Source organism: Manacus vitellinus, unplaced genomic scaffold (assembly GCF_001715985.3).
Source record: "Manacus vitellinus isolate BGI_N305 unplaced genomic scaffold, ASM171598v3 scaffold_30_pilon, whole genome shotgun sequence".
NCBI lineage: Eukaryota > Metazoa > Chordata > Aves > Passeriformes > Pipridae > Manacus > Manacus vitellinus.
The window spans coordinates 273845-290634 of NW_021940291.1; the positions used below are offsets into that span (position 1 = coordinate 273845).

A 16790-nucleotide genomic window follows, 5' to 3' on the forward strand; every position below is an offset into this window, starting at 1 on the left:
CAGCCATATGTGAAAGGGAACGACCCACTGCCTGGCCTGGCCTCAGTGGTTTCCCAAAGCTTGCCGAGCAAGCGCAGCCCTCTCCGGGAGAACAAAAGCAGCTTTAATATTCATTGGAGTGCCGCTTCGGGAGATAAAGTCTGATTATTCCAAAGCCTGTTTAAATAACAGAACTGTTTCCCGTTGTTAGGGCTGTTTCCTGTTGTCAGGATCTGCGGCATAATTTTAGCCCTTAATTAAAATTCTAGCACGGATTTTGGCAGCTAGAAATAGAACAGTGCAATTAGGAATGCTCCAAATATAGCACCAGCTTTTTTTTTCTTTTTTTTTTTCCCCCACACTATACTTTCAGTGGGAACAGCTTCATCTTTTTACTTCATAGAATCACAGAATGTTAAGGGGTTGGAATGGACCTTACAGATCATCCAGTTCCAACCCCCCTGCCACGGGCAGGGACAGCTCCCACCACACCAGGTTGCTGAGGGCCCCATCCAGCCTGGCTTTGAACACTTCCAGGGTTGGGGCATCTGCAACCTCCTTAGGCAACCTGTTCCAGTCTTGTCACCCTCACAGTAAATAATTTCTTCATAATATCTTAGCTGATTTTCCCCCTTTTCAATTTATATCCATTATTCTGTGTCCTATCACTACAGTTCCTGATGAATAGTCTCTCCCTGGCTTCCCTGTAGGCCCTGGAAAGGTCTTCACACAACCCTCTCTTCTCCAGGCTGAACAGCCCCAACTTCCTCAGTCTGTGTCATGATACTCAGAGAAATGAGTAAGACAGGGTGTACTGGATTGGGAGCCATTGAAGGGACACAGGTGATGCCAGCTGAAAGTCACCAGCTGACGGGAACAGCTCTAAGGTTCCTCTTACTCCTGTCAGCACTTCCTCTGCTGGAAGCGGAATTCATGTCAACCTGCAAAACCATTAAAGAATCAAATTGTCCTTCCGTTGTTCTTACCAATAAAAAAGAACCAAACCTGAAAAGGCATCAGCTTTTTTTATTTACAAAGCACTGTAAATTCCCCCCCCCTTCTTTTTTTTAGCTTGTCTCTTGACAAAGTTTGGTTTTTTTCAGGGATAAGGAGTTAAGATTCATAGAAGAAGCTAACAGGACTAAATTTTTTTCATTGGCTCTTGTATAGGTTTCTTAGCAGAGACAGCGCACGATATGAAGTGGCAATGCAAAGTAATTTTAAACAAAGTGATTAAGAACATTCAGCACTTAAAATATCCGATATGTGCCCTGTCTGTACAAAGCTTGAGTGCTGCTACAGTTGTGGTAGTTTATAACAAATGCTATCCCGATGAAGCATCTTTTGGGAAACTCAATTTCTTTATATTCTATATATGTGCAGCAGAGTTTCAATAATTAAAGGATAGAAGTTTCTTGAGCTAACATGGTTAAAGCAGTCAGTAAGCCCCATAGAGGTAATGGAAGAAAGTCAATGCTTATCTCCATTATTACACAGAATCATAGATTCATAGAACTCTGAGGGTAGGAAGGGACCTTAAAGATCATCTAGTCCCAACCCCCGGCCATGGGCTGCGACACCTCACACTAGATGAGGTTGCTCAAGGACTTATCCAGCTTGGCCTTTAACACCACTAGGGATGGGGCATCCACTACTTCTCAGGGCAACTTTTTCCAGTGCCTCACCATCCTCACAGTAAACAATGTTTTGTAATACCTAAGCTAAATTCTCTCTCTTTCAATTTGTACCCATTACTCCTTGTCCTATCATTACAGTTCCTGATGAAGAGTTCCTCTCCAGCTTTCCTGTAGGCCCCCTTCAAATACTGGAAAGTTGCTATGAGGTCTCCATGCAACCTTCTCCAGGCTGAACAACCCCAGCTTTCTCAGCCTGTCTTTGTAGGGGAGCTGCTCTAGTGCCCTTATCAACTTTGTGACTCTCATCTGGACTTGCTCCAACAGTTCCATATCCTTCTTATGTTGGAGATACCAGAACATGAGCAAGTATATTAGTTTTGGGTAAGTCATGAGCAGTTACAGTTTTATTCACCATGGATTTAATTCCAAGACCTCATCTAGTCACAATAATTTCAAAGAGATCAGATAGGAAAAAAATGTTGTTGTCCCTATGAAATTTATATCAACAGAAAAAGAAAGTAATATTAATTCATAGATTCTTGACATTCATTGTCCTCATACAGAGATACACAGCGACTAAAGTGAGCATTGCCCCTTCCTGACAGCGCTACCACTTCCTCACTACATATTTTATTTTCTTGTTTTATTATTGTTCTCAGGAAATCCACATAGAATCCAATAACATACTTCTACTCACCATTTTAAGTCATTTGAAGCATTTTTTCAAGTTTTTGTTGTTAAACAAGGCCCCCTGCCCCCTTAAGGCCTGGAAACGGCACAGCAGTGCCGGCATCGCCACCTGGCGAACATCACGGGAACGGGAAGTGGATCCCCAGAGATTAGCACAGACGGAGTACTGGGACAAGAGCATTAGGCGAGGCATCTGATGTCAGCGTGTTAATTAAAGTGGGAATGTAAGCCATGGGAAAGGTGAGAGAACAGAAGTCATAAAACCTTCTTATTTGCAACATATGGGCATCATTAAGAAAAGGTTGAAAGGTAATCAGAGAAGCTATAATGACAATAAATTGTGTTTATCTTGTAATAAACATTTAGATGTCAATTTCTCCTGTATCATTCTTTCATTCGGATTTCCAGTCTCTTCTCTATTGTTCCCAGTTCTTCATCTATCCTTCAGATTTGTCACAAGCCCTGTATTGCCTGAAATTTCACCTGGAGCTTTCTGTTCACATTTTTTATAACCTCATCTCCTTGCTCCCAGCTATTGGCCGTGTAAGAGATAATCCATGTTTCTCAGCTCTCCATGCTGGTTCCCCAATACTGGCCCAAATGCCCTTTGCCAAAACCTTTGCCTGGTGGGGACACTTAATAGAGTTTATTTTCTGTAACCACTTGACTCTTTTTATGAAATTTCGAAGAGCTTAATATCTCCAAAGACTTTAAGTAAAAATTGATTATGACTGGACGGGTGGTTGGATGTGTGTAGAGACAAACAGATATGTGTCCACATGGTGTGGTTGCTTGAAAATTATCAAATAGGCACTGCTCCCTAGGCTGGCTCCAGAATATGAAAGTGTAGATGGCACCTAAGCTTTTCTTCATAAAATCAGAAAATAATGTCTCAGCATGGCAGAGGAAGAGAGTAATGCACATGATGTTGTCCTCACTGAAGAACAGTTACAGCAGAATTCCTGCCAAATTAATTTTGTGCTTGTACCGAAAGCCAGAAGGGACACTTGAAAGGTGGAGGAGAGTCTAATGCTATGGAAGGAGTGAGCAAACACAAAGCTCAGATGGATAACATCTAACTTCTGGTAGGTATTTATTTAGCACTCAGCACTGGGGTCTGACTCTAAAACTGAAACCTGTCAGACCAGCAAGATGTAAATGGCAGTGTGGTCAGAGGACTACACTTGTACCTCTATGAAAATAGTGCACTCCTAGGAAGGTCAAGCCTCCCAGTTTATTTAGATAAGATACATAATAGAATCCTTCAGTTAGGAAGTAAACTTTAAACTCTTTGTTAGCTCATCTGTTCCCCAGGGAAAGCTCACAAGTAGGTTGGGTGGTTACATTTTATGCCATTTTGAGTATCTCTCATGGTACTGGGCGAGTTCCTACAGTTATTTAACCCCATTTGCTTATTGTGACTTACAAAGACAGTGAAGACACAAGAATGTGTTTTAAAATGTACTCTTAGCTGATCTAAAGCCAGTCCATAAAAGCAGAGTAACAAATCATAGTTGTGGTTTTTGTAGTTCAGAGATACTCACTGGCCTTGCAGAGGATCTCACAGTGAACTAGCAAAACAGGTTTGGGGTTAAATTTTGTAGGTATTGCAAACATACAAGAATATTGTGGGATGGCTATGCATCACTTACATTACTGGCTTGGATCTCAGCCCTTTTTGTCATGTCCACGTGGGATTTTAGATACCACAAAAAAGTTACAATTCTATTGCATGGGAAAAAGCATCTTTTGCAAAATGCAGAGCCCAATTCCACCATCCTTCCTTACACAGTCTCACAAAGCTGACTTGCAGGCAAGGGTGACAGTGGAGAAGGCCAAAGGGATCTACTGCTTTGTGGATCCAACACATACCAGAGTGGAAGTGCAGAAAAAAGAGAGGAATGTTGTAGGCTTCCAGCTACAGAAAAGCCTTTGGAGCCCTAGTGTGCTAAGCGTAGCTTCTCGGGATGTATGCAGATTTACACAAGGGCTGGACACAGCACCAAACACAGAACAAGAATGCTAATCTTTTGTTCATGGTAACAGATCGAGCTTGGTAATGTACAACTGAGCTGAAATAGGAACATGGAAATCCCAGATGGCATTCAGACTGGCTGTAATAAACAATAATTTCCACTTCAATGGCATACAAGGTATTCACTGTGCATTGCAAACTTTAATTAATCCTCACAGTCCAGTTGGGATGCAGAAGAATTACATCCCCCATCATGAAGGAAATATAGCTCCAGCATAAAACGTGGCAGCTCCGTAAAAGCACACAGCAACATTACCCGGGAATTTCAGTCAGGATGGATACTGCACTAAGACTACAAGAGAATTCAGTTGAATAGATTGAAGAGAGAAAGAATTAAATACAAACTGAAGATCAAAATCAGCGATGCCTCCCTCCTGACACCAGACCATGAAACAGAGGTGTTAAACAGCAGGCAACTTACCACCGTCACAAACAGTGCAGAATTTCATACTCCAGTGTTACAGCTGCTGATTGAGCTAGATCAGTATTGGCAAAAGTGTTGTTCGAGCAATTGTGGGGGATTCTAGCAGCAAAGCCAAGAGCACTGCCGAGCAGCTATTAAGTGGCTATTCTTCAGTCACGCTGCACTCAAAATAGCTTTCCAACAGAGGAAAAGCAAATTCTATTGCCTTCAACACCTGGTTGAGCAACTTAATAAGGACAAAATTGAAAGCTAGAGCTGAATCATTATTTATTTTATAACTACATCTTCATCAGACAGTCCACTCCAAAATGTGAGTTATTTCGTTTCAAATCAACTTGTGCAAGGTTTTTCTGTAGGTTCGTTCAGCACAGAGGTGAGGGGAAGGTTCTTTGAAAACAATTTCAGGCAGAAGCTGCTTCAGAGGAGGAGAGTCATCTACAATCATGGGAGGATTTTTTCCGTTTTCTCCAGTTCTGCCATGCTTTTCCCAAACTGTATTTCTTAAGTGTATTTTTAATGCACCAGGAAAATTGTAGCAGTGAAAAGACTGTATTTAGTGTTATTTGGGTAACATGTCCATTTCCAGACAGCATTTCAACAGAGATGAGCAAAGTCAGGAGAGCAAAATGCCTCTGTCCTGTGCACAGCAGACACAGAAAACATCTTGTTCCTCTTATTGAAATTACCTTTTGTGTACTCGAAAGTTGTTACTATTTTACCTCTTAGTTTTCTTTTCTCTGAAGTTCAGCTGTTCAGAGGAATGTCAGATTAAATTTATCCTAATTCCTTCAGCTTTTCCTTACAAGTATACTTTTAGCAAGCCTGATAATTATTGTTATCTTCCTCTGTTTTTTTCCCCAGTAGGAAAATACCTTCCTTGAAGTATCCAAAATTGGACACAGCTGGGGCAGACATCTTCAAGGAGAGCTGAAGAATTGCTAAATATTTTTTAGGTGATAACATAGGCTATAAATTGCAATAAGGGTTTCCCTTTTTTACAGCAGCATAACATTTCTCACTTCTATTCTTCTTATGATCTATTTAACATCCAAATCTGTTTCTGACATGCAATTATTTAGCTTGTTCTTCCTCACCTTATTTTTCTGCAGTTCATTATTCTTGCCTAAGTGTGTGACCTGTTTGTTTTTACTGAGTTGCATCCTCTCAACGCCTCTTGATGTTGTTCTACAATATATACCTGTTATGTTTGATTGGTAAAAATACCTACCCACAGTAACTGTGAATAAATCAACATGTTTGTTTATTCAAAAAGAAGTTGCTCTCTTATCTAGAGAAATCTAACAAATACAATTTTCACATCTTTCCTATTGAATCAGATTATCCTTTTTTATCTAGATTATTTTTCGAAGAGGAGAATACCCTGCTGCCTCATTTAAAAAAAAATAGAGAATTTAGAAGTCATTATTTGAAAATAAAGATTAAAGCAATGTAGATTTTGGCATTGTAGTCTCACAGAAGGAGGATGTGAAGCATTCTCAGTTATGATATACATATTTGTACCTAGTACCATGCCAGGCTATGAATAGATATTATAGGAATCCTGTTCATGTGCTCTGTGAATTTCCATGTATTTGTTTCATTTTTTATTTGTTGTCTTTTCAGAATATAAAATAAATATGTAGAAAAATTAGAGAATTGTTTTTGTCTGCTCACTAAATTTCTCCTCACCAAAATATAAATTAAGACATAGAAGGGAAGAAACAATGAAAAATGAGAGTGAAATGACACAGGAAGAAGCAACAAATTCCTTCAAAAAGTTAAGGGTATCATTTTAGAGTAATTTTAATGAGCCCAATTTTTTTTTTTTCAGATTTCTTCCAAATACTTTATAATCAATTTAGTTATACATTTCCATTTGATCTCATATTTTGTATAGGCACAAGTAGTGCAAATGTGAATTTCTGGGCAGAAATTCTTTCTTTCCCACTCCCTCCCCGGACAAGCAACCACTGCTCTTCTTCTTACTCAGGTTCATTATGGAAAATTTTATTCATATGTAGCAAAACATAGTTTTTCTCCTTTGTAATTTAGTTAATTTGTTGATCCCCCTCAATAACAAGACATACATACAAGTCAATATCCTCTCTCCTCTCTGCAACTGCTGTTTTTTACAGAATAGGCACCATTTTTTTGTGTGTAAAAAGATTTCTGCACACTAAATAGCATACTTTCTCCCACTGGGTACTTCAGTTTTACAGATATGAATTTTTCTAATTAACAGTGAATAGTATGAGGACTCTACAATAACAGCGGCTTTCAATAGTGATATTTAGTAGGTTCTTTCTCTGGTAGGCTCTTCCTCTAAGTCTTTTTATTTGGTGCCTCAGTGCCTGCAAGGAAATCATTATTTTCTGTTAGATGTTTAATCACAAACCTTGCAAGGAAATTTGCTGTTTTCCAAACAGTGCAGAACTAACTTCATTACCACATTGACATGCTAGATACACTTGTCAGCTCTAAAGTCCCATCTTCTTAAAAGTCTGTAGCCTATATTCCCTTTGGAAAAGATTATTTTCAAATAATTCAGCAGCCTAATTTACTATTTCCATCTTTCCTCCAGAGCCTTTCTTGCTGAATGTGACAGGTTATGGGAGACAGGGCAAGTTGCACAGAAATACACTTGGTGCCTGCAGTGAAATGATTTTATATGTACTGGCTCTGGTTTCTTGATGGTCAGATCCTCAGCCTCCTTTGAAGTCAGCGCTGTTATACAAAGATTGTCTGGAGCTCTGCCCAGAGAGGAACAGCAGTTTTGCTTCTCTGCAGAGCTGCCTCAGGGAAGTCAATAGAAGCTGCAGGAGTGCAGTACCTCTGAAAATACAGCACATTCTGCAACTTTTTAGCATGTTTTTTCCAACACCCTCAGAGTTGTTGGGATACTAGAGGCAATGTTAAGGTAAAGAAATCAGATACTGAGTCAGCTGTACGTTCAGCGTTCTCAAACATCAGGAGTGGACGAGTCTACATCTCTAGCTAAATATTACAAGCATTCTTTGACTCCTACTTCTGTTCACTGATTATTAGGTGTCACCTTATATGGTGACACCTCAGTGTTCAGTCACATAAGTATGTGAATGAAGAAACTTATTTTCTCCCTGCAAGGGAGACTTCTAATGAGGTATTGGTCTTGTGTTTAAAGCTAATTGCTTTAAACAGAAGAGCAATAGGCATCTAATTAGACTTGCTGAAGATCTAGGTTTAGTTTCTATAGGCTCTATGATCTCAATAAGTGATTTGATCTCACCACGCTGCCTCTCCACTCCCAAACAAGGTGCCATTAATGCACCTATTGAGTGCTACAATTCAAGGGAAGGATCATCTGAGAACATGGGGCGAGTGTTTAGTACAAAAGGTCCTTTTGATCAAGGTCTTCAGCACTTACTGCAATATGCAATATATATACTGTAATTTACAGGAAGAAATTAAACCCCCAATATTCAGAGAGTGTGCATCATTCCTTTCTGTCTTCTGAAAGACTGGAGAAAGAAAAAATGGAAGTGTGTTTTAAGATACAGGGCATGCAGGTGGTAATCACTGGTGCCACATGGGAGCTGCCAGCAGGCTCCTTCATGACCATGATCAGGCTGGGTTCCCCCTGCAGCCAGGGGATGTGTGCAGCGCACCAGAGGCCACATACCAAGCTGAATGTAGAGCACAGCACAAGCCTGCACTGTCTCAGGTTAGCTGTGCTATTGGTCACTAACTTATTAAGACACAGTGGTCTTCTGGTTAGGATAACTGCAGCAGTATGTGTGCATATGAACCCTCATGAGGCTGCATGTATGCCTCAAGCTGTCTGTAAGAATGCACTTGGAAAGAATGAATGCTAGAAAAAGTAATGAAATAAGGCAGGTAAGAAAAACTAGCTTTCATCATCTTTGCATGTAAAGTTTTCAGATTAAGAAAATTGCTGTTTAAAAGCAATGAATTGCTGCTCTTAGTGTGGTTTTAACCAAAATTCTAATAAACTGTAAAGAAAGCAAAAGTTTGTATAATGCACATATATAACAGATCCATATAACACATATGCTCGGGTACCTGTTTCAAGTCACTTCTTGCTTGGCTTCCCTTCTGCTGCTTATAGTGTCATGTAGCACTTTCTGGCACATATTGGTGTCTTCAACACGAAGGTGGTGTCACCTGACTGTAATTATACAGATTTCCCCTGCAGGAATTCAGCAATACAGCTATATTCAGAACATGAAAAATGTGTGAATTAAAAATAAAACTTTGCTTTCCTTTTTTTCTTTTTTTTTTTTTGTGATAACCAAGCACATAATTTTCTTTCCACTTTACCCCTAAAATAAAGATGAGAAAGACAGAAACATCATAGGATTCTTTGAGCCTTTATGCATCATTCATAAAGACTGCAAATTGTAGAAAGGACAGTGCTGCATATGTGATTTCTCTTCATTTTGGTTCTTTATCCCTGGTTTAGCATAAAAAAAAACCAACTTAGTTTTGTATCACCTGTAAATATCACTATTGAAATAGTTTATCAAAACAGCAGCTGAAGCTAGTTGAGAAGATCTGTTGAAAAATGAGGGCAACAAACTATCGACCCCATTGCAGAGTTATCTTCTGTGACTCGTCTCAGGACATATTTCTGGAACCCTTTTTAACTTTGATCCCACCAAACATTTGTTTTTCTCATAGCTTTCCCTGTGGCACTGGATAACAAGAATGAGGTGACATCAGTCTGGCTTTGCACAGGTGCAGTTGCCGATGAATTTCAGGTAATACAATTCAGACTCCATTGACACAAATACCTCCTTAAAGGCAGTTCACATCTCATTATTAGTATTATCCAATAAAAATAGTACTTAAAGGTCTGTATTTAGTTTGGGTTCTAATTGTACCAGGCATTTTCTCTGATTAAAGCATTTTTAGGTGTGTATATACTGTTCTGACTGATGTCATTGATACAGAGTAAGAGATTTCTACCCTCAGCCTTTGCCACAACTCCTTTTTTACCCCCTCACATTTGCTCTTTCAACCATTTGTCTTACAATTCCCTCCCTCAGTTCTGTAAAAGTATTCTAGTTTAAAACACACAAACAAACAAACCAATGCTTTCAAGTATGAAAAGAAACATACTATTTAATATTACTGCTTCATTATTCAGTTGGGGAACAAAGATATGGAGAGATTGACTTGCCAGAGGAAAAGGAGGAAAGACGCAGGAAGAAAATTTAGTTCCTCTGAGTCACAGTTCAGCATCTTAAGTAGAATTCTTTGTTCTGACTTCATCTTACCTCCGAGCATTGCCCAATCTCTTTATGCTCAAACTTTCCTCTTCTGGATTGTATCTCTTCTGATTTCAAAGGGTGACTTGTCACACAGGAGAGGCACAGAAGAGATTAAGGGGTTGTTCTAGGCTTTTCATCTCTGGAATTTTTCTTCATTACCGCTGCTACAAGCTACAGTGAAAATGATTTCCTGGAATCACAGCTTTCCCTTCACCATCTCAGAATTTTTTTCCCTATATCATATTTGTTCAGTGCACATTTTCTTGCCAGCTTCTGCCTGGCAAGCTTCATCTACCTGCTTTGTTCATAAATGTCAGGGATTATTCTGAAGGCTCAGCATGATTACCAGTTGGCCAGCTGCCAAGTTGGACTTTAGGATTTAACTTTTCATCCACAAAAATGACATGTATTTATTTATTTGTATTTAAGAAGTTTCAGTGCCTATTGTGTCTAGGTGCACAAACAAAAGCTTTCAGCCAAATGTAAATATGCACTGTCTGAATTAACGTCCACTAATGAAAGCCCTTCCTAAACAACCTAAACTAACATACCCTCTGACATCTTTAGGTTCCTTCATGCTCTTTCTCAAAGTCTGTAGAAAACATATACTCTGCAATCTGCAATGTGACCTGTAGATGAAAAAACTTAGAAGCTGACAGTCTAGTAGGGAAGTGGATTCCAGGATCCTGGATGAAGTACTGTACATTGCCCACTTTCAGTCAGATTACCGCAAACTGCATTTTTTTTGTCTCCTTTGCCTGAGGCAGTGAGTTCTCTGTTGGGTTTTTTACTACACGCAGCTATCTACTATAAAATATATTCACAGTTAACAATCTAATTTAAAAAAAACTATGCTCAGAACCTAAAGTTTACTTGCTTTCTAAAAAAACCCCACATCAGCTCATGTATTAATGCACAGAAGGTTTCACCCTGGTAGGCAGTTGAGCAACACAGCTCAGCTTGTTCACTTTCCCTCAAGGAGGACTAGGGGTAGAATCAGAGGGGTAAAAATGGGAAAACTTTTGCATTGAGATAAAGGGAATTTAATATTTTTTTAAGAAGAGGGTGGGGGAAAGTACAAAAAAACCCCCACGATAAACAAAATCAAGTAAAAAAAGTGATGCAAAAGAAAACACTTGCTCACCACCAACCGACCAATACCCAGCCAGTGCCTGAGGAATGGCAGCTCTTGCCATTCCTCCACCACTAAGTTTTATTGCTGAGCATGGCATCATATGGTATGAAATATCCCGTAGGTCAGTTGGGGTCAGCTGTCCCAGCTGTGTCCCCTCCAAATTTCTTGCATATCCCCAGCCTCTCACTGGTGAGGCAGTGTGAAAAGCAGAAAAGGCCTTGACACTGTGTAAGCAAAGCTCAGTGAGAACGAAAACATCCCCGTTTTATTCACAAATCTAAAACCTATTTTAATGACAAATCTAAAATGTAACACCATGCAAGGTTTTGTGAAGAAATTTAACCCTATCACAGTCAGAAGCAGTCCAAGGGGAAATCACTAAATTGATGCGGACAGCTCTGCAGAGCCTTTATAGCTATTCTTAAAATGATAAGAGTCCATTTTTAAAACTGAAGTATGGATAAGGATTTGCACCAGCATATCAAATGTACTGCCACTGAACATAGTGGAATGTTGTTACTGATAAATAGTAACTGAAAAGTCCAAAGCGAACTGTTACTAATGGCAAGACCTTTAAGATATTCCAAATGTAACAGAAGAAATTTTGTGGTTTAAGCAAAGAAAGGCAGTTTTCCAGAAGCTTGGCTTCAGCATACTTATGCAATAAGGGGGAGCATGCCAGTATTTGTTTTCATTACTACTGCCAAAAGTGCATCTTTCTCAGCTAATTCTTCTAGTTGTCCTTTCACTTGCAGAATCCAATTCCTCTGAAGTTCCCTGAGCTTGTAAAGTTCTTCTAATACATTCCTTAACTGGCAGGCTCTGAGTTTTTCTTGTTCATACAGTTTCTCCTTCAACCCCTGTGTGATTTGCAAGCATTCCAAATGTCTCATTTTCATATTTCTTACTTCTAATATATCCATTTTATGATACATTTTATCTTAGTATAGAGAAATCTGTCAGGACATTGCCATGATCTCTGCCTCCAGTTGTTCATTGCTTTAATACAAATTTTTACTCTTCAGTTCTAATTGTTTGATTTTGTTGTCTTTGTCTTCCAGTGTGTCCCTGGCATCATCCACTTCTCTGTACAGGTTTTCTACTGATGTCCTCAAACAGATTGCACTGGCCTGCAGTCACCTGAAGGCATCCTTCAAATCTTCACTTTCTTTCAGTAAATTCTGATTTCCAATATCTAGCTCTGCTACTGTTTCTCTGAGGTGCCATCTTTGCTTTTGCAAGTTTTAATTTCTGAAAGAAAATTTATTAACCAGAGAGGTTTTCCTGTTAAACAGACAAAGCACAGTCAAGGTGGCAGAACACTGCTGTGCTCTGAGATCTTCCAGCCTGCCCAAGTGTGACATAGTGTGGATGTCACTACTCCATTGTCCCTAACTGCCTGCTCCTATCGGGCAGCCGTTGCTTGCAAGATATTGTGAAAAAAAAGTATCAGAAGATGTTATTAAGAAAATTAAGAGCTTTAGGGTAATGTTACTTCGTTAGAAATTAGTTGAGAGTTAAACAGTGCACAGAAATATATCAATTTTCAAAACAGCTAAGTATTTAACAGAGTGGCGAAAGGCACCATGGTAGGAGTGATGTTTTTATATATTTACTGAATGAATGTTCAAAAAACTGTTATGAACAGTGAAGTGACCCTGTTTTTAGATGACATAGCATTCTGCATGTTAGAGCAATTCCAGCTGAATTGTACATGAGATTCTTAGATAACAGTAACCATTTAGGAGACAAATGTGGAAATCATGGTGCATAGATCGATAAAACAGCAATCCCCATAACACTAGCAGCAGCAAGGAGAATTCATACTGGCTTAAAAAAATGTAGGGTGAAACTAGTGGGGTGTTCTTGCAGCAGAGCTCCTCTAGCCCTCTCTCCTTGGCTCTCCCACCCGTCTCCTGCTCCTATCCATGGCAATTCTCAGCCTTGTTTTTTCTCCACCCTGAACTTTGTATACAAAGGTTTGTATACCTTTGGTTGGCAGCATATTTTATCTATGCCTCTACTGTGGGTATTTTCAAGGTAAGGAGTAGCCTAGAATAGCTGTATACAGCACTGAGTGTCATTGCTATTCTCACACTAGTCCCATCCTCAAGTACTCCAATACCAGGACAAGCAAAGTAGCCTGCGTAGGGCTGTCCGCCCCATTCTCCAGTGGAGATCTGTGGCACCTTTAGAGCATCCATGTGTTAGAATAACCAATGAGGTTTCCAAGCCCAGCTCATCAATCTTCAAAGTTTCTTCAGTGTGTCTGCCAGCAGTTCCTTTGCTTTGCTAACAAGTGTCCTTCCTGGGGCAGAGTCCACAGGTTTCATTATCTCGGCACACTTTCACACCAAATCCATAATGTGGTGTGTCATGGCTCTCCCAGAACTCAACTGTCCTGCTTCTGTTTGTCATGACTTGTAACAGGCTGAGCACATCCCTACAGCAAATGTCTCATTCTTCATTCTCAGTGGCTGAAGTACACCAATGACACCTTTCCCACAGAAGGAAAAGCAGGCATTCATGAGATGGAGCTTGGACAACACAGGAAGATTTTATTCAGTTGCATACGTTTTTGTGAAGTGAGTTAATTTAGGTGAGCTGTATTAACTATTAATTTCCCCCTCTCTTTTCTTCCGCTAGTTGGCAGTGGGTCTCCCCGTTGTTTGAAATCAATTAGCAGGTGTACAGCACTGCAGAACCAGCAGCTTTGCAAAGGATTTTCCCTGTCTATGCTGATTCTCCTTCACTACTGTTACGTAATCCTCTCCTTCTGGATGAGTTATTCTTCCATTTTATGCTATTCTAGCATGAAATTACAAAGCCCCATACTGCAAATTAGATTTCAGTAGGGATATCAGGTGTATCAATAAAGGCAATTCCAAGTGGTCTCAAAAAATGCCCTCTTTAAATGTCTCTTGAATGGAAGCATCCACTAATGTTGTAGGGAAAACAAGGAGAAAAGGCAACGAGAGCAAGAAAAATTGTGATATATTTGGCATTGTAAAGCTTGAACCTGTTGGCATCATTTTCAGTGTGCAAAGTCTTTACTGTTTTAATAAGACTGGGATATGCAGCAGCTCTGCATGTGCAACAATTGACTTGTAATGAAATATCTTTGAACCATGTCCCTTTAAAACACACTTCCCTAAGAAGCAGAAAGGGTGGGGGAAGATGGAAGGAGATTCAGAAATATGCCGTGAACTTCTATAGAAGGGAAACCTTGTAAGGAGACATGAGGTTATGTCCCAACTTATTTTAATCCATATGGGGTTCATTCATCATAGCTAACCTTCAGTATAACACATTCCACCAGCTACAGGAAACCCAAGGAAGACTAAGGAGAGTGATAATCACTGAAAAACCCTGCTGATGACTCCTCACATGGCTTCAGGCTGCCTCTTGAAGACTCCATGTGGTTGTTTCAGAAGTGCAGCCTCCCTGCCTGTGTTGTATATTGATGCAGGAGAGCAAGACAAACTCCTGTAGACAATAGTGAGGGAATATTACAATTTGAGGAGGATAAAGTTCAGCCTTTGAAACTAAAAGAAGCTACTCCTTGGACCACCATGGTTTGTCATAAAACTGGAAAAGAAGCATCTACATACAACATCATTTCATCTGTTGATATTACTAGAAAATAAGTCCAAAATTGTAATTTGAAAGGAAGTTGGAAAGCCAGAGAGTTACACCAGAGCCACACTGGACCTGCTGTATTTAAGGGAGTATTCAGGAGGTTTAGAGGTAGGGATAAATAAAAGGCAGCAAAGAAAAATGCCTTGTTGAATAACATGGAAATACTCTATAACAGCAGAAATCAGAAAGTTATCATCTATTTTAAACTCATTCATGATTGAACAAAATGACTGTTTGTGTCAAAAGGAAGTTGTCAAAGGAAGGAAATGAAGATTTGGCCCTAACTTAATTTCATGCTCCTCTTGCTTTGGACTGATAAGCACCAAATTAACTTTGTGCTAATCAAGAGGTTAGGAAACATTATAGAGATGGATGATTTCTGCTGATTACGGTAAAAAAATATATTTTGTCTTCACATTTAGACAATACAGCAGTGCATTTCTCATAAAATAATTAGTTTTACAATATTTTAAACTTTTAATGCACAAAAGTAGAAAGCCTTAAGAAGCCTTTTCTTTCTCTTCTCTCTTCAGACCCCTATCTCCCCTGCCTACCCCCATCCTCAGCGCTTCACCACTTCCATTCACAGAGCAGCAGGAGGGAGAATCAAATAGAAAATCCTGTTGTTCTGCTTTCTCTTTTATTATATTCAATACTTGAGCCAAGAAATCAGGAAGAAGTTAAAAGCTTCTGTTTCAACTTCCCACCCTGTTCAAATTCTTGCTCTCATTTTGTTTGTCTGAAACTTTGCTCTCTTAGAAGCTTACCAGTGTGTTTGAATGTGTGCATGTGTACTTACAGACATATTTATGCCCTTGTTTTTTCAGTCAAGTGATATTATAAAATGTCTTTTCATTTCTAACAGGCTTCAGTCATCTCTATAATAAACATGTCCTTTAACAAAATTCTCAACCTTAATGCTTTTGAAATGTCTCTAATTTACTGACATTTTCTCTGAGCCCCTCATCAATTTAACTATTCAAATTGCTAACACTGTTAATAATTCCTCTGTGTCCAGCAGATCCACTGCAGACCTTGAAATCTCTCTGATGCCTCTGCAGACAAGAACACATCTGGTTGTGCATCCATACCATGCTGGATCAGAGTACTTATTAGCCTGACAGTGGAGTCTCATCACTATGCAGTGTGATGATTAACAGCTTCATTTTCAGCATTGCCATCCAGAAGGGCCTCTCATGGGGTCATTTCCTCCCCTCACTTCTATCTTGCACTGTTGTAATTCCACTTATTTCAGCACTTGGAGAACAGCATGAGCACAAGGGTCTGTATTTCTAAGGGTTTGTGGGGAAGATTTTGAGAAACATTTGGAGCTGCATGCCTAATTGCCTTCCATGCCTTTGAAAAAGTCCAGATGTCTGTACTTTGGGAAAGATTTGAAGGGGAAGCAGATGCAGGCTGACCTGTCTTCAGACAAGATCCCAAATTTTCATAATGGCCCAATATATGCTCTACTGGGACATTTGGACTGAAGATACTGAAATAAGCTACACATGACCCTGCTGCACACCAGCTGAACTGTGTGCTCTTACCCTGTACTATATAAAAAACATTTGCAAATGACTCACCTGTAGGAGGCAGTTCAGGCCTTGGAGTGTTTTGAATTCCACCTTTCTAGACAAAGCTCCCATGCAGAGGCAGCTTGTTAAGTGGCTCACCTGAAAACTTCCTGGGCAGAAGTGCTTCTATCAGTGGTGGTACATACCACTTGCTAGTCATATGTGACAGTTCCCTAAAAAAGACCCTCCTGCATGTACAAGCAGAATAAGGAGATGAACTGCTTCTGCTGACACTGCTGCAGTCAACAAAAATAACCAAACAAATTCAAACAGGAACTGGATGGTCTGCAGTAGAGAGCCAGGAGAGCAGTTGTAAACTAGCAGTGCTTCAGGGGGGAATCCTTTCAGAAGTGCAGCCCAGTAAGTACAGCATGAGGAACTTGGTAAAGATTTCTAGAACCGAT

At 39.7% G+C, this 16790-nt stretch overlaps 1 protein-coding gene and 1 long non-coding RNA gene across 3 annotated transcripts in view; one reads left to right on the forward strand and one right to left on the reverse strand.

Moving 5' to 3' along the window:
• TOLLIP (toll interacting protein) overlaps positions 1-2331 on the reverse strand; it is a 29941-nt gene extending 27610 nt beyond the window's left edge. For both annotated transcript variants that reach the window (XM_018076077.2, XM_018076076.2), the window contains exon 1: positions 2314-2331. In XM_018076077.2, coding sequence (XP_017931566.1) covers positions 2314-2316 — 3 coding nt within the window. In that variant the 5' untranslated portion in view covers positions 2317-2331. The remainder of the gene's footprint in view (positions 1-2313) is intronic.
• A 10230-nt stretch (positions 2332-12561) lies between these two features.
• Positions 12562-14663, forward strand: LOC108640287. The gene is made up of 3 exons (XR_001921065.1): positions 12562-12655; positions 13601-13769; positions 14490-14663. It is a non-coding gene; the product is annotated as an uncharacterized LOC108640287 (long non-coding RNA).
• The last annotated feature ends 2127 nt before the right edge of the window (positions 14664-16790 follow it).